At 51.7% G+C, this 22,895-nt stretch overlaps 1 protein-coding gene across 1 annotated transcript in view; it reads left to right on the forward strand.

Annotated features, from left to right (window-relative positions):
- Nucleotides 1-398: 398 nt before the first annotated feature.
- Nucleotides 399-22,895, forward strand: part of LOC136945371 (agrin-like) — a 79,873-nt gene continuing 57,376 nt past the window's right edge. The window contains 4 exon segments of the mRNA XM_067239143.1: nt 399-603; nt 12,969-13,194; nt 15,524-15,716; nt 17,120-17,327. Coding sequence (XP_067095244.1) covers nt 399-603; nt 12,969-13,194; nt 15,524-15,716; nt 17,120-17,327 — 832 coding nt within the window.

Below are 22,895 nucleotides of genomic sequence, written 5' to 3' on the forward strand. Positions count from 1 at the left end.
TGGAGTAGCAGGGACAGCCAGCCAGCTGGAAGCCCAAGGCCCCCCACTGGCATCTGGAAAACAGGTCAATTACTCTAGGTGTAAATATTGGACAACAGGCACTTAGCATGAGTTTATGCAGGGGTTGTTGTCGTCGAGCGCCAGGAGATACCAGGAGAATAGCTGTTCTTTTCAGTTGTGCACCTGGCGAGGGAATGTCACGGGCCCTGTTGTGCCCCACACAGCCCTTGTTGTGCCCCACATGTGACTGCGTGACTGCAGACACAGTGGGGCAGATCGATAAAGACAATCTGCTTCACCCATGACAGTAGTCACTCTTTTAACACCTCTCCTCCTTTTCTCCCTCCCTCCCTCTCTTTCTCCCCTCCCTCCTCCCCTCCTCCCCAGGTTGCAGAGGGATGCTGTGTGGCTTCGGGGCGGTGTGCGAGCGCAACCCCTCCGACCCGGCCAAGGCGGAGTGCGTGTGTAAGAGGATGGCGTGTCCCTCAGTGGTGGCTCCCGTGTGCGGCTCCGACTCGTCCACCTACTCCAACGAGTGCGAGCTGGAGAAGGCCCAGTGCAGCACGCAGCGACGCATCAAGGTGCTCCGCAAGGGCCCCTGCGGTGAGTACACAGCGCCCGTCCTCGCCAAGGTTACGCCAGGTCACAGTCGATGAGTCACAGTTCCATAGGAACTCCTGAGTCTAAACACACTTCTACATTTACATTTAGTCATTTAGCAGACGCTCTTATCCAGAGCGACTTACAGTAAGTACAGGGACATTCCCCCGAGGCAAGTAGGGTGAAGTGCCTTGCCCAAGGACACAACGTCATTTGGCATGGCCAGGAATCGAACTGGCAACCTTCAGATTATTAGCCCGATTCCCTAACCGCTCAGCCACCTGACTCCCTTCTAGAATGTTCCACGTTCATTCCTTCAGAGGACAGAAAGGTAAAGGCGTATAACCGTGAGACGATTATCTTCCTCACCGCAGTAACTACTGTCTGCGTGTTGTTTTTCTTTTACTCGTTACGCCCACGTTTCACCCTGTGAAGGCACATTACGATCAGTCCATTGTCTAGCTAACAGCTGCCAGCCCTGCCTCCATAACTGCCACCTGACCACTAAACCTGCTCACACGCTTTCATTCTCTCCCGTTGGTTCATGTCCAGCACATATAATGACTACAATCCCCAGTGGAGATGCTGTTTCTCATTATCTGTTGTTAGCCTAGCCTAGCCTAGCCCGATGTCTGGACGTGTTCTGCAGCAGGGGGTGGAGGGCTGACTGCCAGGAATCAAGCCGCGTGCAGAACACCACAATGGGCTTTGTGTTATTATTTTGTTCGCGTGGCGCGCTGGCGGCATGGCAACAATGCTAATCCATGGCTGATTGCAGTGCTGGCTGGGGCCGGGACTAATAGCAGGCCCTGTGACTGGAAGCCAGGCCGGAGGGAGGGAGGGAGGGAGGGAGGGAGGGGAGGGGAGGGAGGAAGGGAAGGGAGGGAGGGAGGGAGGGAGGGAGGGAGGGAGGGAGGAAGGGAGGGAGAGAGAGAGAGAGAGAGAGAGAGAGAGAGAGAGAGAGAGAGAGAGAGAGAGAGAGAGGAAATGAGAGAAAGAAGAGGGTGGAGGGGTGAAGTGTTGGCGAGACAGGGAGGGAAGGAGAGAGAACACAGAGAGAGAAAAGAAATTGAGAGAGAGAGAGAGAGAGAGAGAGATAATTATAGAGGCTATAGAAACAGGCATATCGACAGTCATCAGTTTTACCAGTGTCTAATTATCAGTGTTAACCCCTGGCAGGAAGAGGGATTGTGGGCGGGGCCACCACAGACTGTGCACTCATCAGTCACATCTGGACTGGCTGGACTCGTCACCGTGGCACCCCAGCATAGGGTGGCTTTGACTGTTGAAAGAGCACCTCCGGCTGAGACATTAGTCTAAAATACCTTTTGTTTAAGTAGGACAATACATCAATTGACTAGTTGCGGGTTAGAGAATGTCAAGGCTGGTTGTTCCGTACGCGGGAACGCACACCAACACACACTTTAGACATTCATTAGCAGCTATGTCCGTGTTGACACAATACATCACAAGACATTAAGCATGTTGATGTATTCAATATGAACACGCTCGCTGGGAACCAAGGCAACCATTGATTCTGTGTTTTCATGTTTGCTGTTTCTGTTGGATAATGCCAGACCCACATATTCCTCACACCTACACACTGGAGGCAGACACATGATAAGCTTTAAAAAGAAAAGAAATTGAAAAAAGAAAAGAGAAGAGAAAAAATTGAAGCAAATTAAGGTGAACACTGACCCATGAGAGAGGTTGAGAGTTTATTTGTCAGTGGTCTGTGGAGAGTGCTGTTGGGTGGGGGGGCAGGGTTACCAGGGTTACCAGGGTCAGGAGATCCAGGCTGACAGTTTGCTTCTGTTTCATCCCCTCCAATAACTCCTGTCAGGATTGCAGGTCCCCACAGGTCGCCCTGACTCATATGATGCTGTCAGCCAGGGTGACAGAGAGGGGAAGGGGGGAGGGGAGAGGAAGGAGGGGTGGGGGGGAGGAGGTGTGGGGGAGAGGAGAGGTGAGGGGGGGGTGGGGGAGGAGGTGTGGGGGAGAGGAGAGGTGAGGAGGGGGTGGGGGTAGGAGGTGTGAGAGGAGGGAGGGGTGGGGGGAGGAGGTGTTGGGGAGAGGAGAGGTGAGGAGGGGGTGGGGGTAGGAGGTGTGAGAGGAGGGAGGGGTGGGGTGAGGGGGGAGGGGGGGCTTTTCTGTTCTGAAACTGTATCTAATGCCGTTAGAGAAATCTCACTCCCAATTCAGCTCCAGATAGAGTGGTGTGTGTTGAAACGTTTTCATGCAGCTCGTCCGGGCTGCATGAAGACGCTGAAAGTCGTTCCTGTTCATGATAGAATGACAGAAATTGAAATGAAGTTATACTGTGTGGTTAAGTTAATAAAGCTGTCCTCGTAAGACCCTTAGGATACCAGAGATGCCCCGCGTGGGCTTTGAACAGTACTGAGAGCTCAGCTGAGACAGAAACCCAGGCTGGAGTAGGAGCAGCGATCATTCAGGCACCCTGTTTAAACAAACCCAATCTTCTAAGTTTGAATAGATAATAGCCTGAATATTGCCTCTGGGTAAAAAAGAAGATACATACTCGATTTGCGGGCCGTAACTAAATGCATGAACGCTGAATAGCTTAGTAGTTCAACGGTTTCTCTCTAATATGCTCGTAACTCCTCTGTAGTTTTTTTTATGGACAGCCTTGCAGACTGCAGATCTTCATGAACTCTGTGTTTGAAAGCGTCGGGTCTGAAGGGAAGCAGTAGGTCACGTTCCTACCGGCTAGTTCACCTCGCAGATCAGAGATAATGGGCCAGATATCATCTGAATTAAAAAGCCTCAGTCTGTTTAAATTGGCCCTGAAGCGTGAGATAAGTGCATTGTTGGAGAAAAAGGAAGAGAGAGAGAGGCAGCACTTAACCAGGGTTATGGCTCTGTTGAATTGGGTCCGTGTGTGTGTTTTTAAAACGGTTGGGATAGCGAGTGTGTTAGCTCTCATAATATTGAACTTGGAGAGGAGGGGTGAATACACTCTCAAAGCGGGGGAGAGAGGGCAGAGGGGAAGGGACAGAGAATGAGAGAGGGATCGCGAGAAAGAGAGAGAGAACTTGGATCTCCAGACTCAGTTTGCAGCATCCACTGTAGTGGAACGTAGTCGTTTTGGGGAGCGTGTGGTGGAGAGGGAGCGCGAGCCATTGGGCAGGGATCGATTGGCAGGGATCGATGATGAGTGTGTGTGTGTGTGTCTGTGTGTGTGTGTGTGTGTGTGTGTGTGTAGAGGCTTAAGAGCTTGGCTCCACAGTCTCTCACCTTTATAAAAGACTCTGTCATTCTCTTTCTTTTCTGTTATTTTTGTATTTATATCCCAGCCAACACTTCACTCCCTATCCCTTCATCTCCTTTCCATCTGTTCCTCCATCATTTCTTCTCCTTCCTCACCACCAACCCCCTTTGTTATTTCTTCTTTCCTAACCCTCCCTCTTGACCCTATTCTTCTTCCAGACACGCCGGACTCTACCAGTTGTGTTCTTTCCACCTTTTTCATCCACCATACTCTGTACTGTCTACCCTTCTCTCTCTTCTCTCCTGTCTCTTTCTCTCTCTTCTCTCCTCTCCCACTCTATCAGTCTCCCTCCCTCCCTCTTTCTCCATCTCTCTCCCCCTCCCTCCCTCCCTCTTTCTCCATCTCTCTCCCCCTCCCTCCCTCCCTCTTTCTCCATCTCTCTCCCCCTTCCCTCTCATCCTCGGCCTCCCCCCCCTCTCCTTCTCTCTGTGGGGTTACAGAAGGACAGCATGCTTGGCTAGCTGTTTGAAAGCCTCCCTGTCTTATCTCCCTCTGCCAACATGCGCCTCTTCACTCTCTTACAGCTCTGTAGGAAACTCGTTTCACTACTCCCCACTTGTCAATCTGTCTGTGTGTCTGTAAGTCTGACCAAGCCGTATCTCCCTCACTGCTCACACAGAAACACACGCACGGACACGCGTGGAAATCAATCGTGTTGTTTTCTGTGACTGCTCAAAATCTGTAAAACCTAAAAGGTTCAAATCTCGGAAACGTGAAGTCAATGCCAAGTACTGTTGGAGAGGATGGATGAAAACTTTATTGGTGGTGCCTGTGTTCTTTTAGACAGGCTCCCATATAAAAGTCAAGGGTTCAACAATGCATGGAAAAGCTCACTGCAAGGCTGTTTTTGTAGAAAAGTGGCAGTTTTTAATCCAACGACAGAGAGAAGCATCCGCACTACCTCAGGTGCAAAGCTTCTTTCAACAGGTTTTCTATCCAATTGCTTTCTCCTTTTTTTTGGTCTGTAAACCAGTGATGGAAAAAAAGCTGTTTTTGTCCTCGGAGACACCAAGCACTGATGCTCTCGCCCAGTCGCCGGGCAGACTACAACTCAGAGCCGACAGTTTTACTCCAGCTGCACTTTTGTGATGGCCGGTGCTAGTTAGGAGGTCGTTAAGGTGTTGGAGCCACAGAAACACTGATTTATCTCCTCACGTTCTAAAGCCAGTGGAAGAAGCTTCCAGACCAGAAAGCCTTTGGCCCCAAAGAGGACTCTGAGAAATGTGAAGCGAAAACCAACATCCCTCTCTTCCTTCCCCTCCTTTTTCCTCCCTCCCTCCCTCCCTCCCTCCCTCCCTCCCTCCCTCCCTCCCTCCCTCCCTCCCTCCCTCCCTCCCTCCCTCCCTCCCTCCCCTCCCTCCCTCCCTCCCTCCCTCCCTCCCTCCCTCCCTCCATCCCCTCCCTCCATCCCCCCCTCCCTCCATCCCCTCCCTCCATCCCCTCCCTCCCTACATTCTCTCCATCCCCTCCCTCCACTCTTTCCATCCCTTCCCTCCATTCTCTCCATCCCCTCCCTCCATCCCCTGCCTCCCTCCATTCCATCCCCTCCATCCATCCCCTCCCTCCATCCCCTCCATCCCCCCCTCCCTCCATCCCCTCCCTCCCTCCATTCTCTCCATCCCCTCCCTCTCTGCCCCTCTGGCTACGCTGCCGAGCCGGGAGGGTTCTAGAACCCTCAGAGGTGAGATATGGCGATGGCGGCGGTGGCGTCAATTGAGTTTTTCCTCCGTTTCGACGTGGAGGTATTGTAGAGGAAGAGTTCTAGACAGGTCCTCCCTGGTGTTGTGGGCTGGGAGGACTGTAGGCTCTCTGCAGTCTGCCTGGCTACCCTGATGCACCTGGCTATTGCCCCTCATCAGAGAGCTGGTGGTTGCAGCTCTGCTGGTCTGAGGCCAATACATCCCACTGTAATCACATTCCTCTCTGGGTGATTGCTGATGCTCGCTCTCTTTCCATCTCCCTCTCTCTCTCTCTTTCGCTTTTCTCCCTCGCTGTGTCTCTCCCATTTTGTGTCTTTGTCTTTCACTCTCCCCTCCCTCTCTTGTTCTGTTTCTATGTTAGTGTATTTTCCTCTCTCTTTCTCTCTTTTTTTTTTCCTTCTTCTCTAAAAGCACACTCTCACACTGTCTCCGTCTGTTCTCGGTCCGTGTGAATGGATTTGATGAGCCAAGTACCAGGCAAGGGAGGGTGAGAGGTCAAGTGTCAATAAATAACCTCCTGCAGCAGTCTCCTTAGGGGCCAGTGTTTTAGTATTCACCCTATAGGCCTGCTGCACATGTCCATGTGGATGGATACTCACACACACACACACACACACACACACACACACACACACTCACTCACTCACTCACTCACACATTCACAGAGGCACACAAACATATACACACACACAAACACACTGAGAGAGGGACACATTCTCTCACACACACACATAGAGAGAGGCACACATATGTTTGTAAGGGTCCAAAATGCTCTTTGCACACATTGCTGCATTTAAATGCAGAAACACACGCAAGCCTTCGCTAATACTTCATCCACCACCCTTGACACACAGGCACAGTCGCACACCTACGGGATGGTGTGTGTGTGTGTGTGTGTGTGTGTGTGTCTTTTCTCTCCCCCTACAGATGGTAATGGTGTTTGTTGAATCCTATCGCCCCTCGCCTCATCCTCCTTCTCATTCTTCAGTCAGTAGTCGTGATACTTGTTAAACAAATCCTCTCTCTCTCTGTCTCTCCCTCTGTCTCTCTCTCTCCCTCTCTCTCTGTTTCTCCCCTCTCTCTCTCTCCCTCTCTCTCTGTCTCTCTCTCCTTTCACCATGCTCAGCAGAGATAGCACAGATTACGGCGGTGCCTTTCGCATTCAAAACAGCACCTTTCCCCCTCCTCCCTCCATCTGACACATTTTTACTTATGTATTTATGCATTTCGCTTTCCTTGAATAATACATTATTATTGGTTATTTTGTCCCCTTACTCCACCAACAAATATGGCCATAGAAAAGAGAACGATAACAGCCTGCAGACAATGGTACCAAAATATTATTTGGAAAGAGTGACAACTGTTGGAGTTTCCTTTTCTAAAGGATGTGTGTGTGTTTGTATGAGGGTGAGTGTATACAGTAAGAATGTTCTCTAAACGTGTGTTGTTGTTAACCACCATCCTGACCATCATAAATATCTGATCAGTATTGAGGAGAACAACTGGATATGCCCTGTCAAATCCACCCAATAATATTCTATCCAGTGTCTCAGTCTCTCTCTCTCTCTGTCTGTCTGTCTGTCTCTCTCCTTGTCTCTCTCCTTGTCTCTCTCTGTCTCTTTCTCTCCTTGTCTCTCTCTCTCCCTGTCTCTCTCTCCCTGTCTCTCTCTCGTTCTCTCTCTGTCTCTCTCTATCTCTGTTCCTGCATCTCTCTGTTTATCTTCCTTTCTGGCTGTTATTTCATCATCGTTTGTCTGTATACCTTCATCTCTCTGGCCAAAACAATCCTGAAGCTCCTTCTCAACCTTACCTCCCTCCCCCCCCCCCTCTCCCCCTTCCCCTCCCTCCCTCCCTACATCCCTCCCTCCCTCCCCTCCCTCCCTCCCTCCCCTCCCTCCCTCCCTCCCTCCCTCCCTCCCTCCCTCCCTCCCTCCCTCCCCCCCCCCCTATAGTAGTACTTACCACTGTGCTTCATTCTGTTTTTATGATGCACATAATCCACACCGGTTCATTATCCTGTGTCTCAGTCTCCAGTCATCTGTGAGCTGTAATAGAGAGAGATGACTCTCGATATAAACACCTATTTGCATTTATTACTCTTCTTATGTAAGAAAACACGGGCTTCCAGTTTCTGTCTCAGCTGGTGCCGTGTGGATGATGTATTGAATGGCTTGTTTGTTGTACTCCACTATCTCAGTACTACCACTAGCTTGCTGCCTCGCAGAATGAAGTGGGCTTATCAAAATAGGGGCCGATTTATTGAATTCTTGTCATGTTGAACAGGCTGTATATTACGGGGACTGAAGTGAGTGCAGATTTAAGAGGTTTATCTATGTGTGTGTGTGTGTAGTGTTGTGGCTTGGTTGTGTGTGTGTTTGTTTGTGTCTGTGTGAATGCAGTCTTGGTCTCTATCTTGATTTAACATACCTAATATTATTATTATTATTATTAATTATGATGTGACTATTGTTGGCGCTGCCGTCTCCAAGCCTGTTATGGTGTTTTTGGTGTGACAGCTCTGCCTGTTTGCTGTTGGTGATATTCATGCAGGGATGTGAGTGACTTCCAGATGCCCCGTCATCACTCCACATTGCACAAGGGAACGCTTTAAATATCAGCTCCCCCCTCCATCCTCCTCCTCATCTCCCTTCATGACAAATCCTTTCTTTTTCATCCTGTCTGCTCATCTCCTGGAACTCCGGGGACATAGTCTGCCTGTCTCCCCCAAATGTGCGTTACAGAGCGCCAGCACCCCCCCCCCCCCTTCTCCCTCTCCCCCCTCCATAACCCGTCAACCATATCTAAGCCAAGAGCCGACCTTGAAAACCCCCCCTAAACCCCGGCGTTCAGGGTATTGTGTCAACAGAATAGGAAGAGAATGACTGAAGCCATTCCTCTGTGTGTGACCAGGAGTGTGTGTATTCTGGGTATTGGAGGCAGATTCTCCATACTCAAGGGTAACACCAAAGCATGTAAGGGAGATAGACAGCTGCAGTCAAATAAGCTCTTTGAAGAACTACATCAAACGGAGTGAATCATCTCCCAGCTATCCGGCTGGCTGACGGTACGCTGTGTGGCACGGTGTTCACAGAGACCGGACGTGAGGCCCGTGAGGTTCTTTATGAGGATGACGGGGCAGTGTGTGTGTGTGTGTCTGTCTGTGTGTGTTTGTGTGTGTGTTTGTGTGTGTGTGTGTGTGTGTGTGTAAGATAGAGGGAGAGAGAGAGAGAGGGCGAGAGAGAGGGAGAGAGAGAGAGGGAGAGAGAGAGAGAGAGAGGGCGAGAGAGGAGGGGCGAGAGAGAGAGGAGAGAGAGAGAGAGAGAGAGAGGGGCGAGAGAGAGGGAGAGAGAGAGAGAGAGAGAGAGAGAGAGAGAGGGAGAGAGAGAGGGAGAGAGAGAGGGAGAGAGAGAGAGAGAGAGAGAGAGAGAGAGAGAGAGAGAGAGAGAGAGAGAGAGAGAGAGAGAGAGAGAGAGAGGGAGAGAGAGCGTGGCAGTGGATAAGGGCATTGACCCTCTTTTTCTGTATCACATGCTTAATGGTTGGCTGGCTGGTTTGCTGACTGGTTTGCAGGTTGGCAGGCTGGTTTGCTGGCTGACTTACTGACTAGCTGACAGGCTTGCTGGCTGGCTTGCAGCATGCCAGTTCACCCCCTCTTCTCTCCCTCCTCTCTCTCTCTCTCCTCCTCCCCATCTGACACTGTTTCATGGTGGTCTAGAGCACACTATCCTTTCCCTAACGCACTAGCACAACACACCTGCAGTGGGGGATACTGTTACACACACACACACACACACACACACACTAGTCTCAGCCTCACACAGTAGTGGGCTGACAGCTCTTGGCTTTAATGAAGCCATAATAAACCACAGGATCACAGGGAACAGACAGGCCGCAGCAAGACTGTCTGACTGACTTTGGCTGCCTGACTGCTAGGCTGACTGGCTGCCTGGCTGTTTGTCTGCTAGTGTGCCTGGCTGCCTGACTGTTTTTCTGCTCTGCTGCCTGTCCTGACTGCTTAGTAGACACAGCAGGTATTTGTGTGTGAAGGTGTGTGTGATGGCAAGATCACTTACTTCGTACACCCACTCCTCATAGTTCTCCTCCTCTCTGTTCCCTCATGTTCCTTTAGCTTCTTTTGATACTGTCTGCATGAGGGTGCTTGTCGCTTTTCAGGCTGTTTCCCTGCCCCCCTTTTCATCCTCAGCTGAAATGACATTGTAGTCTCTTTCTTCTCTATCTTATTTTCTCACTCGAACCTCACCTCCCTCCCTCTCTTTTCTCTCTGCTTCTCCCGTCTCTCTCTCTCTCTCTCTCTCTCTCTCTCATCTCTCCTCTCTCTCTCTCTCTCTCACCACATAGATATATTCACATTCCTCTTTCTCTCTCTGTTTCCATATCCATATTCCACCCCCACCCTCCTCTATCTCCTCATCGTTATCCAACCCTAACCTGGCCGATCTTCTCCGTACTGTTTGCGCCTAATTGGCAGTGAGGTAGCAGAGGCCTTTTTTTCTGCCTTTCAAATGATAATAATGAGAAGAATACAGGTGGTGGAGCCCCTGAAATTTGAGCTTGTTACTCCGGTCACATTCGCCAAGGCAATTTGCCTCCTTGTCTGCGTCTGAGAAGGGAGGCTTATCTGTGCTAACGCCGAGGCGAGTCGCAAGCCCAGAAAACCGACGGCCCCCTAAGCATTCAAATCACATCCCCGTCCCACCGCCCCCACACTCCTACCTCAGGCACCCCCCGCCGTGCCCCTTCCTCGGCTGTCATCGCGGCGCGGCGGCTACGCTAGCAGGGTGGGGGGAATAAAAACCGCTCCCACTATTATTTCATGTGTTTAAGAAGTGTGAGGTAAATGCAGTTTACTGTCAAAAAGCAAACAGGGACTCTGGCCGTCTGTGTGTCCCGGCGTGGCTCTGCACCGAAGCCTGACTTTAGCATGTAGCACTTTTCGCTTTTTCACTCTGCTAGCAAGCCTTCCTAAGCCTTCCTTGTCTTGTAGCAGGTGTAGTTTGTCAGCCCTCTCGATCATTCCCCTCAGCCTCACTGCTAGGCTTCTTGAACTGGGGACCTCTGACTTGAAAGCGCGACTACTTTTCCAACCACTCCTCTGTGGCATCAACTCCAGCGACTCCTTAATGCCATCGCCTTCCTGGGCGGGCAGTGCCTTTGGCAGCATTACACCAATTACTGTATTTTTAGTTTAGAGCCGGATTGGAGACGAATAAAGGCCAGTATTCTCCTCTTTGACAACTGTTAACAAATTGTAGTTTGAGCTAGCTAGCTGTCTACTCTGCCACCATCTTTCCAGTATCACAAGCCAACGAAAAGCTAGCTTTTATTGGATACTCATTATTTGCGTCAGTCTGTCTCTTAGTTGTTGCTTTTGATCGCATACAGGAAGACTTAAGTCAGACCTTTTCAGATGATTTCACACGTTTGTGCGTGACATGATGTTAACCCTGCTGAAGAGTAGAGATGTACAGTGTGGTCCCAAACCAACTCCAAGAAAAACAGTTGTGTGTCACCTTTTTTTCACCTCCACATGAAAATGTAAGTGTAAATGTAAGTGTAAAGAGTGAGTGACTACGCAAAGGGATGTTTGATGTGAGGGAGATGTAGAGAGAGAGAGTGGTAGAAGAGGGAGGGAGAGAGTGGTAGAAGAGAGAGAGAGAGAGTGATAGAAGAGAGAGAGAGAGAGAGAGAGAGAGAGAGAGAGAGTGGTAGAAGAGAGAGAGAGAGAGTGGTAGAAGAGAGAGAGAGAGTGATAGAAGAGAGAGAGAGAGAGAGAGAGAGAGAGAGAAAAGAGAGAGAGAGATAGAGAGAGAGAGAAAGAGAGAGAATGATAGCTGAGTCGGGACGTGAGGGCTTTGATCAGGCAGTACACAAAGCTCTACCTCTGCCAGCCTCTATCACCCAGATCCCCGACACTCATTAACAAGACAGCCGACACACACACACACACCTACACACACACCTACACACACACACACCTACACACACACACAACTTACACACAGACCTACACACAGACCTACACACACACCTACACACACACCTACACACAGACCTACACACACACACACACACACACACACACCTACACACAGACCTACACACACACACACACACCTACACACACACACCTACACACACACACACACCTACACAAAGAGCTACACACACACCTACACACACACACACACATACACACAGACTACACACAGACCTACACACACACACACACACCTACACACAGACCTACACACACACACACCTACACACACACACACACACACCTACACACACACCTACACACACAGACCTACACACACACACACATACACACACAAACACCCTGGTAAGACGAGCGACACTCCTCTCTTTTCAACAACAAAGCGTTCAGTGAAGGATTGTGGATTCATATATACGGTCTCGGCCCAAAAATGAAATTCATAAACAAATGTAACAAAGGGGGATATTGGACGCAGATAAATATTATTCTGGGGGATAAAAAAAGTGGCCGGCAAAGGAAATGACTGCTGAGTCTTCTCAGAGGGACCGCGCTCCCTCAGGGCTATGCTGTTGTGTGCTTGTTAATGCCCGTCATAAATATGTATCAGGCAAAAATAACGCAGATCATAATCGGATGGTTCCTCCTTTGTCGAGCTTATGAGCTACAAAAATACCTCCATCACTCGAAGGCGTCGGCTAAATGAGAAGTTCTCCCACTCGTGTCACCGAGGACGAGGCGAACCTGAGTGGCGAGCTGTTTAATAATAACCACAGGAACCTGAGTGGCGAGCTGTTTAATAATAACCACAGGAACCTGAGTGGCGAGCTGTTTAATAAGAACCACAGGAACAAAACAGAACCTGGGTAGCTTCTCTCACCGAGGAAGGGAGACTTCCCGAGGGTCCTCTGTGGATCCACAGAGACCATGCCGGAGCATAGCAATCCAGAATGTATTGTGAATGCAGAGCCTCCTTGAATTGGAGCGGCAGCCGATGGGTGCTTGTTTGTACAGCCAGCCAGCTGTGACCATGGAGACTTAGTCAGGATGTCAAGTAGTCCTTCAGACCAGAGCCATCCATCCATCCGCCTCTCCCGTCAGTCCCTCCCACAGGCCCACACTCCGCTCTAACTAGTTGGCACTGCGCCATTCTTACACATGTTTGTGCTGTCGCCCATTATGGAGCTGTTGTGAAAGGCAGTGTGTCATCGGGTATGATTATACTTCACATTCTAATGATTCTTTCCCTTCTCTCCCTCCCTACCTCCCCACCTTTCTCTCCCTCCATCCATCCCTTCCTTCCCCTTCTCCCTTTATCCCTTCTCCCCCCCCCCCCCCCCCCCCCCCCCGTCCCTCCCTGCAGCTCTGAAGGACCCGTGCAGCGAAGTGAGCTGCAGCTACCGGCAGCACCTGCGTCCAGTCGTCCGACGGCCTGTCGGCCAAGTGCATGTGCCCCCTGAGCTGCGAGGGCGTGGCCCGGGAGGGGGTGTGCGGCAGCGACGGCAAGACTACCGCAACCAGTGTGAGCTCCACAAGCACGCCTGCGACGCCCAGCAGAACGTCCAGCTGCAGCACCAGGGGCCCCTGCGGTGAGTTCCCTCTGCTGCCCCGCCCGGCCCCACTTCCTGCTGGGCCGGCCCTTGCTCCGGATGAGACGTGTGTGTTCAGCTCTCTGTTCACCCGCGGTAGATTAGTGTGGAGGTGAGCAGACTGGGAAGCGTGTGATCAGAGCTGAAGCTGTCGGAACAGGGGTCTTGTTCTCGCTCACCTTGGAGATGTTGATATGGAGGCTTCCTTGTCCTCTCCCCCACCTACACTAAATCCACATCGGGATCCCCAGCCTTCATTCCGGGCCCTTCCGCCTCACGCAAACCCTCCCGCAGTGCAGATTGTTGACTAACAAAGAAGACGGTGGCTTTAAGTGGAACGGTTTGAAATTGCGCGGCGTCGGCGCTCCCCCCCGTGTGGGGTTTGAATATTCTTTGGCAGTTGTTTTTCTCTCGGGGGCCTCTGACTGAGATATCTTCTCTGGGTAAGACAGACAGAGTATGCAGACCCCCCCTCCCACACACACACACCTCCCAGAGTGACAGGGACCCTGAGAGGGGACAGAGTGAAGCGGATGGATGCTCTTGGCCCCGGAGGGAGGGACAGTTGTAAAACACACCCAACCTCTGAAACCACGCGAGCGTGCTCCGGGTTCATGAGGCCCTCCCCCCCCCCCCCCCCCACCCCCCCCGGGAGGGCTGGGCCCGCAAGAGACCTGCCACGAGGGTCCTAAATCTTCAGAGCAATCCTGTTCCAGCAACCGGCTGTCTCAGCTCTCTTTCCGCTGCTAGACAAATGTTGATGATTTACACATACAGCTGTGTCTAGCAGTGCCTAGCTACGGTCTGTCTAATTACCCCTCCCCCCCCCCTCCCTCCCTCCCCCCACCCCCCCTCCCTGCAAGCCTGCGGTGGACTGCCATGCTGGAAGCTGCTCCTCTCCGGTAATGGGAGGTAATGGTCTTCTGCAGGAAAATAATGACCGGTTTGCGCGGGCCAACGTTAGCGGAGTCGGTGTTGCCGCCAGCGCCTCCTGGCGAGGCAAGGCGCTCCGTGGTGCTGCTGCACACACGCCCTGACCTGGCGAGGGAGGGAGGGCCTGTGTATACACCCCCCCCCCCCACCCCCCCGACACAGCCAGGATGGCCCAACCGATCCAGCTCTTTGATGTGGCGGAGCCTCTCTTTGTTTTCAAGCCAGGGGCCTTGGACGCCAACTGCACACACACAACCCTCCACAACACACACAACCCTCCACACACACACAACCTCCACACACACACAAACCCTCCACACACACACAACCACCACACACACACACACAACCACCACACACACACAACCACCACACACACACACACACAACCCTCCCACACAACACAAACCACCACACCACACACACACACACAACCCTCCACACACACACAACCACCACACACACACACACAACCCTCCACACACACACAACCACCACACACACACAACCCTCCACACACACACAACCACCACACACACACACACACACAACCCTCCACACACACACAACCACCACACACACACACACAACCCTCCACACACACAACCACCACACACACACACAACCCTCCACGCACACACACAACACCTCCACACACACACACATAACCACCACCACCACACACATGCACAACCACACACCAACCAACACCACCCCCCCCCCCAACACCCTCTCCCTTTTTTCTTCGCCTCACTCTCTCTCCTTGCCCGATCAGGTCTCGTCCTCTGCGTTTTGAATGGCTTGCTCTGGGCTTGGCAGTGTTTTAATGTGGCACGGCGCTACATAAATCCTTTGTCTCTTCTCATGCTGAAAAAGTGTAGAGGCTGGATAAAGCTGAGGTTCCCATTTCAATAACCCCCCTGCCCCAAACACCCCCCAATTCCATTATGATTACAGCTGATACGGGCTCGCGCGCCAGTTCCCTTGAGCAGGGGAACCGAGCCCCAATCAAACACGTCGTTCGCCCTCCATTTGGAACCTTGTCGCCGCGGCGATCCGTGGGCTCCCTGCCGCCGTCTCCGGGGGTACCGGTGCTGATAGCGGGCCTATCTGTAGAGTATCCCTGGTGATGAATATAACCACATCTCCTTTCTCCCTCTCCCCTCCTCCCACCCCACTCTCTCCTCCTCCCTTCACCCCTCCTCACCCCTCCGCCTCTCTCATCTCCCCACCTCGCTCATCCTCCCCTCTCCCACCCCACTCTCTCTCCTCCTCCCCTTCACCCCTCCTCACCCCTCCACCCCTCCGCCTCTCTCATCTCCCCCGCTCGCTCCTCCTCCCCTACTCCCCCAGACCCCTGTAAGGACAGTGAGAACAGCCTGAACGTGGCGTGCAGGGTGGAGCCTCGTACCCGTCGCCCGCTGGTGTTCGCCCCGCCCGAGTCCTGCCCGCCTGGTGGCGACGCGCTTTGTGCCAGCGACGGCCAGACCTACAACAGCGAGTGTCACATGACGCGGGTGGGCATGCTGCAGAACCTCGACATCAAGAAGGTCCACGCCGGGCGCTGCAGGACGCAAGGTGAGGCGGAGGTTTCCGGAACAGTCGCCTCTCTGACAGGGCCAGATAAAACTGTACCAGGGTCCTGGGGCCCGCGGCTTGTGCATGATAGCGGGATTCCTGCGTTCTGATAGGGCCACGCAGTCTTATCGCTCCTGTATTAAAACTGGGATTCATTTTGGTGGAATCAAGACCACTGTCAGGTCTTACAGTACAGCGATAGAGATCTGAAGAAATCCAATTTTCTTGTTGTGCTCTGGAGGCTTTAGTGGGCTGTGTATGCTAGTTGTGCCTTTTTAGACACGACATGTGACGGAGTCTTACCACACACACACACACACACAGACAGACAGTCACACACACACACACACACAGAGACAGTCACACACACACATGGTGGTGTACACCCCCATGATGACAAGATACAGAGTGCTCTTCAGAGTGGGCAGCATTTCCATTCAAACTAGATGATTTGCCTTATTATCCACCTGGTCAAATTGCATGGTGGGATAGTGGCATTTTACTGCTATCGGTAGATTTAGAAATACAGAGAATAATTTGACTTGATATGGAGAGCCATGAAATCCTGTGCTTTGGGCCCGTTGGGTTAAAAAGCGATGGTTTGACTCGTAGAGCGACATCATGCAGCCCGTTGTAATGTTCCGCCTCAGATAAGAGAGCTCTCTAATTAAGCTGCAGAGCGCCACTGCCTTTCAAGAAAGGGAAAATGGAAGAGAAAAAAAAATTGAATTACTAGTCGAAATTTGATCCAGTGATCAGTAATGTAATGAACTCCCAGCTCGGATCCTGTCTACAGTGTGAGAGTGTCTCGTGGAGATACAGGCTCAAGTGATTGGCTCAAGTGATTAGTGATTGTCATTCTACAACGCCCCCATTCTGAAATGACTATTTGATGTAAATTGTTACTGCGCTGCAACATTGTATTGAATAATAGTAGTAGGTCCACGTCTTAGGGATATCTTATTGTAACATTATAAAAAATAATAGATATATATTTTAGGGCTGTTGTTTATGCTTATTAGACAGTTTTTTAAAGTGTGACAAGGCAGGGAGAGGGAAAGGGGGAGACATGCAGCAAGGCCGGATTCAGACCCAGGCTGCAGCAGTGATGTCTCCTGTTGTGTTGACAAACGCCACGTAAGAGCGTAGCATGCTGACCCAGAGCACACAGGACACACACCGTCCCCACTGACCTCCAGCATGTCGCTCACCACTCTCCCCCTCTCCTCTCCCCCCCCTCCCCTCCTCTCCTCTCCCCCCCTCCCCTCCCCCCTCCCCTCTCCCTCCCCCCTCCCCTCCTCCCCTCCTCCCCCCTCCCCTCCTCCTCCCTCCCCTCTCCCTCCCCTCTCCCTCCCCCCTCCTCTCCCCTCCCCTCTCCCCCTCCCCTCCTCTCCTCTCCCCTCCCCTCCTCCAGAGGACTGCCAGGAGGAGTGCCAGTTCAACTCTGTGTGTCTGGTGGAGCGCCTGGGGGCCCCGCTGCTCCTGCGAGCCGCTCCTGTGCGACGGCAGCTACAAGCCGCTGTGCGGCAGGGACGGACACACCTACAGCAACGACTGCGAGCGGCGCAGGGCGGAGTGCCAGTCCAAGAGCCACATCCCCGTCAAGCAGCTGGGCCCGTGTGGTGAGTAAAGGATGAGGGCGGAGGATGCAGGAGCGTGTGGGAACGCTGGTCCTCTTTCTCTCTACTTCTCTCACCCTCTTTGTTTGGTTTGTTTATTTCCCCCCCTTGCCTCCTCCTCCTCCCTCCTCCTCCCCCCTGTGGACCAATCAGAGGAAACCTCTTTCTATTACTCCCCTGTGACCCCTCTCCCTTTTTTGCAGTGTGCTTCTTCTAGTTACTGGGTTTGTTTAAATGTGGTTGTTCAGTCCTGTGTGTGTGAGTGTGTGTCTGTGCCGGGAAGCACCTTCCCACCTCCTCACAAGCTGACAGGATGTTAACAGTTAACCCCGCCATGTGTCCTTCTGTCACCTCCATCCAACGCCCTCGTCACCATGGTCACGCGCCGCCTTCACACGCGTCCCACCACACGCCGTCATCGTTCATTCATGTCACTCCACTGGTAGTGCCAGTCTCATCACTTCACTGGGTCCCACACACACACACACACACATCCTGTCATCCTCTCTTTGTCTTTGTATCTCTCTGTCTCTTTTGTCTTTTTTCCGTTTGTTGCTTTACTTGTGTTTGAAAAAAAAAAAAAAAGTATTCTTTGTTGTTTCAGTGCCAGTGTGAGTCTGTCTGTCTCTGTCCGTCTGGCGTCTGCTGTTTCTGGGACAAACCAAGCGCTGCAGCGGGGGAGAGTCCAGCCTTGTGGACACTCTGACCACTTGGAGGGCTGAGGAGGGGTGTGGAAACACCCCTTTGAGTTTCCTCCAAGTGGACTGAACCGGACTGGTTTGTCTTGTCCTGTCTTCCTGCTGTCCATCTCTCTCTCTCTGTCTCTCTCTATCTCTTTCTGTCTTTCTCTCGCTCTCTCTATCTGTCTCTACCTCTCTCTAACTCTCCAAGTTGTGTGTCGTCATGTGTGAAGGCCCCTTCTCCCTGCAGCCCTCTGTATCAGGGGAGAGGAGCTGTACGTGAGGTCGGATAGCTCTTCTTCTTCCCAACTGCTGTGTGTCGTCTGTGTAAAAAAAACACACAAAAAAACAACAACTTCCCATCAACCACCCTACACCACCCAGCCCCACCCAGCCCCACCCAGCCCCACCCAGCCCCACCCAGCCCCACCCAGCCCCACCCTGCCCCACCCTGCCCCACCCTACCCCACCCAGCCCCACCCTGCCCCACCCCAGCCCCACCCAGCCCCACCCTGCCCCACCCAGCCCCACCCAGCCCCACCAGCATGCTCCTGTGCATGCAGCCCCACCCAGCCCCACCCCACCTTTGGCCCTGACATCACCCACTTCCTGTTCCGCTAAACTCCTTCCAACTTCCTCCCCGAGTCACACCGGGGGTTTGTTTCGGACTGTACTTGAACGTCCCCAAGACCAGAGTAGTGGAGCGCCGAGTCACTGCCCCATGCTGCAGGAGAGGCACAGGCATAGCTAGAGGAGCTTTCCCCTCTGGGGCCCTCTGGGGCCCTCAGACAGACATCTTCATCCTTTCCTCCACCCCAGGACCTGAATACTGAGTTGTTTGGAGGTGGTGAAATCGGAGGCGTTGCCGTGGTATCATGCCGGCTCTCATTAGTCTTGTTTTGCTGTCTCAGTCTCCAAGATGCATAAATTAACATGCGAAAATGGCAGGGGCGCTTATGTATTTTGTTTTTATTTAATTATTTCCGACAAAGTAAATGGTCGTAAAGTTCTTCTTCTTTTTTTTCTTCTTTTTTTGGGGTGGTTTGTTTGTTTTTCACTTTTTCTCCACCTATCGGAATTTAGCCTGTGGCCAGCTGCAATGTTATTTTTTCTCCAACGCATTTGTATTTACATTAGCATATTTATATATTTGTAACTGCTAGCACACAGACACCCCCCCCCCCCCCCCCCCCGTCCATTGGATTTAATTAAACATCAAAAGAGCTGAGCGAGGTACCCACTGAGGCGGTGGGCTGGCTGGGGAGGATGCTTAGGAAGGGGGAGTCCTCAGCTCTGGACACCTGCACACACACACTGATGTTTAATTACTGAGCCCTTCTGCTACGCTGTTTCACTTCTCTGTCCTCTCCTGGATCTCTCCTCTCTCTCTCTCTCTCTCTCTCTCTGGTCCTATTTTCTCTCCTTCTCTCTATCTTCTCTCTCTCTCTCTCTCTCTCTCTCTCTCTCTCTCTATCTTCTCTCTATCTATCTGCTCTCTCTCTTTCTCTCTCTCTCTCTATCTTCTCTCTCTCTCTCTCTGGTCTTCTTCTCTCTCCTCTCTATCTTCTCTCTCTCTCTCTCTCTTCTCTCTATCTATCTGCTCTCTCTCCTCTCTGGTCCTCTTCTCTCTCGATCTATCTTCTCTCTATCTTCTCTCTCTCTGCATGTTTGGACACCTAGCTTTCAGATTAGATAAGGCCCTGCTCCAAACTCTGAAGTTCGAGAGGGTGTGCGCGCGTGTGTTTGTCTGCCTGTCTGTCTGCGCACACCTTTTTGTTTGTCTGCGTGACGTCTGAATCTGAATCGAACCAGCATCTTAATCTCTTGTCTAAGCAGCTCTTTGTCACGCGGCGATCAATAGCCCGGGGCTGAGCACAAGCAGTTACGCACTAGAGACCCCCCCCCCCCCCCCAAACCAGCCATTGTTGCCTGATGAACGAGCTTGTCTTCCAAACGCACATATAGTACACACACACGCACACACACACAGTACCCATGTCACATCGACAGCATTCTCAGAGCGGCCCACTTAAACTACACCTTGTAAAAATCACAATTAGACTTTTGAACTTTGACGCCACTTAAGATGACCTCAACTGTCCCCATGACTCGGAGACACTTCCTGCTGCGCGGAGCATCGCGTAGAGTACCCTGACACTACACTACCCATAATCCCTCTGTGACTCCATCCTGTCGCCTACACTGGCGAGCTTGTGCTACTAGAATGTTCATATAGGAGTCAGGTGGCTGAGCGGTGAGGGAGTCGGGCTAGTAATCCGAAGGTTGCCAGTTCGATTCCCGGTCATGCCAACTGATGTTGTGTCCTTGGGCAAGGCACTTCACCCTACTTGCCTCGGGGGAATGTCCCTGTACTTACTGTAAGTCGCTCTGGATAAGAGCGTCTGCTAAATGACTAAATGTAAATATAGACTGAAAATCTGGAGCTGGCGGGAGGACCGTAAGAGGTTGAGACAGAGATGACAAGTGATCACTACTGACAGGCCAGGCCCCTCCTCCCTTTGTGCAGCGCGGAGACCAAGATAGTTCATTGATCAAACCCACAAGATTTTTTTTTACATCAAAACCACTCTGTCGTAAATCCTCGCCCCGGCCAGGATGACAACCCCTCATGTGACTGTCATCAACCCTCTCGCTCTCCCCGTCCTGAAGTAACGCCACGGCTCCGGACGTGGACCGTGCGCTGGATCGCTCCGGAGGACCATTAGATTTACCACTGCGTGAGGAGAATGTTGATTTATAGACCTCTGTGGTCACGGTTGATTTATTTTCAGATGGGCCCTAAAGCCTCTACCTGGAGTCACACAGTCACAAGGTCGAGCTCTTGGATGAATGTGGACGAGAGCTAAATGAATGTGGATTGCGACCCATTCTTCGCATTCCCTGGACTGCCCCGTTAAGGAGTCAGGAAAGGTTAGACGTGTCTGGCTTGACCTTGGAGGCTGGCTGCCTTCTGCTAGGGAGAGTCTGCAACATTCACAGGTACAGCTGCTCTCAGACACACACACACATGCAAGGTGGAGTCACATGCAGACAGTGGAGGTAGTTCATTTGATAGGCATTTGTCATTGCACAGTGACTTTATATTTGTGTATTGCTCTTCATGAAGGGTAGTGGTCTATACGTATTCAGGGAGTTTGTGAGTGTGCCCATGTGTGATTCCGGCGGTTCTACGAATCTGTCGGTTTGTCGTCGTTGACACCAAACTCAGCATCACAGCTCAGCAGTTGCCCAAGGTGACAAGACACAGCAGCGAGTGTCATTTGCATGTTTATTTGATTAGCATCTCCTCCGTGACAGGGACAACCCGCCACGGTGATTATGCTCATAAACAATAATAATGCGAGTACCTATTGAACCTGTTGGAGACCTCCAGTGATTTTTCCTCTAATTAATCTAAGTATCAGCGCAGCCCTGAAGTGTCTGAGAGCCATGAGACATTACATTAGCCTGGTCCGTCGCTGCCTGATCACCCTGATAGGGACGTGGGGCAGGGGCTTCAGTGCCAAGGTTGTATACATTCATATACTGTGTATGTATAAATGTGGGGGGGGGGGGCGAGCTGGTGTCTGTTCGGGAAGGGTGTATATCACGTGGGCCCTGCCGCCAGTGGCCTGGGTTTGAATCCGGCCCGGGGCGTTTGCTGCATGTCTTCCTCTCTCTCTCTCCCCTGCCTTTCCTGCCACGCTTAACTGTCACTGTCCAATGAAACATAAAAATGCCCCAAATATATCTTAATTCATGTGAAGATATATTGTATATATTAAAATATAGTTAGAGTATGGGGTGTGGATGTTAAACCCATCCCTCCCCCAACACACCTCTCTCTCTCTGCTACAACCCATCCCCCCACCCTCCCTCCCCCTCTTCCTGCTGTGTGGTGGGCAAACAGATTCCATCAGGGTCACAGTGTGTGTAATATCCATCTGGTGTTTGTAGACTGCTGTTTTCTCCATTCCTCTCCTTTCTCCTCTCCTCCTCTCCTCTCTCCTCCTCTCCTCTCCTCCTCCTCTCCTCTGTCCTCCTCTCCTCTCTCCCCCTCTCATCTCTCCTCCTCTCCTCTCCTCTCTCCTCCACTCTCTCCTCCTCCTCTCTCCTCTCTCCTCTCTCCTCCACTCCTCCTCTCCTCCACTCCTCTCCTCTCTCCTCTCTCCTCCTCTCCTCCTCTCCTCTCTCCTTTTCTCCTCTCCTCTTGTCCTCCTGTGTGAGTGTGCTCGTAGTGAGCCTGTATCATCCTTGTTCCACAGATGTTCTCCTCATCCTGGTTTCCTTGTTTACCCTCAGATCACTTACCTTGTTTACATTTCTTAACTCCCTCCTCCTACCCCCCCACCCTTCTTTCTCTCACTCTCTCCTTCTCTCATCCTCTTTTTCTCTTGCCCCCCCCCTTTTTTTCATTCCCTTTCTCTCTCTCTCCCTCCCTCTCTTGATCATACAATATGTTTTAGCAGTTCAGCAGTCTGTTTGTGGTTCGAATGCATCACAGAGGATTAGGAGCTAGCCCCCTCGCAGCCATTACTGGGTGATAAGTGCTCTGTAGCAGGCAGACTGAGCCCCAGGGTATTCCTTTACTGTATGTTAATATTTAGCCTCTCCTCCCTCTCTTCCAGCCCCAAGCCGGAATATGTTACATGAATGTTTTCACTGCTAGGCAAGACACTGGGCTTGAAAGCTCCCATTTAATTGAAAAGTTTCTGTTCTCAAACAGAACAAAAACAAATGTAGAAGCAGTTCCTCCGTTCCTACAGTCTTGACGCTGCGGCAGAGGAGCACATTATCCACGACACTCTTAATTAAAAGGGTAATATGAGCGACACCAAAGGCAAGTACAAATCGGCCTGAATCGCGGGAATATCAGTAGGTAGATTGGATG

The sequence above is a fragment of the Osmerus mordax genome, chromosome 7 (genome assembly GCF_038355195.1).
Source record: "Osmerus mordax isolate fOsmMor3 chromosome 7, fOsmMor3.pri, whole genome shotgun sequence".
NCBI lineage: Eukaryota > Metazoa > Chordata > Actinopteri > Osmeriformes > Osmeridae > Osmerus > Osmerus mordax.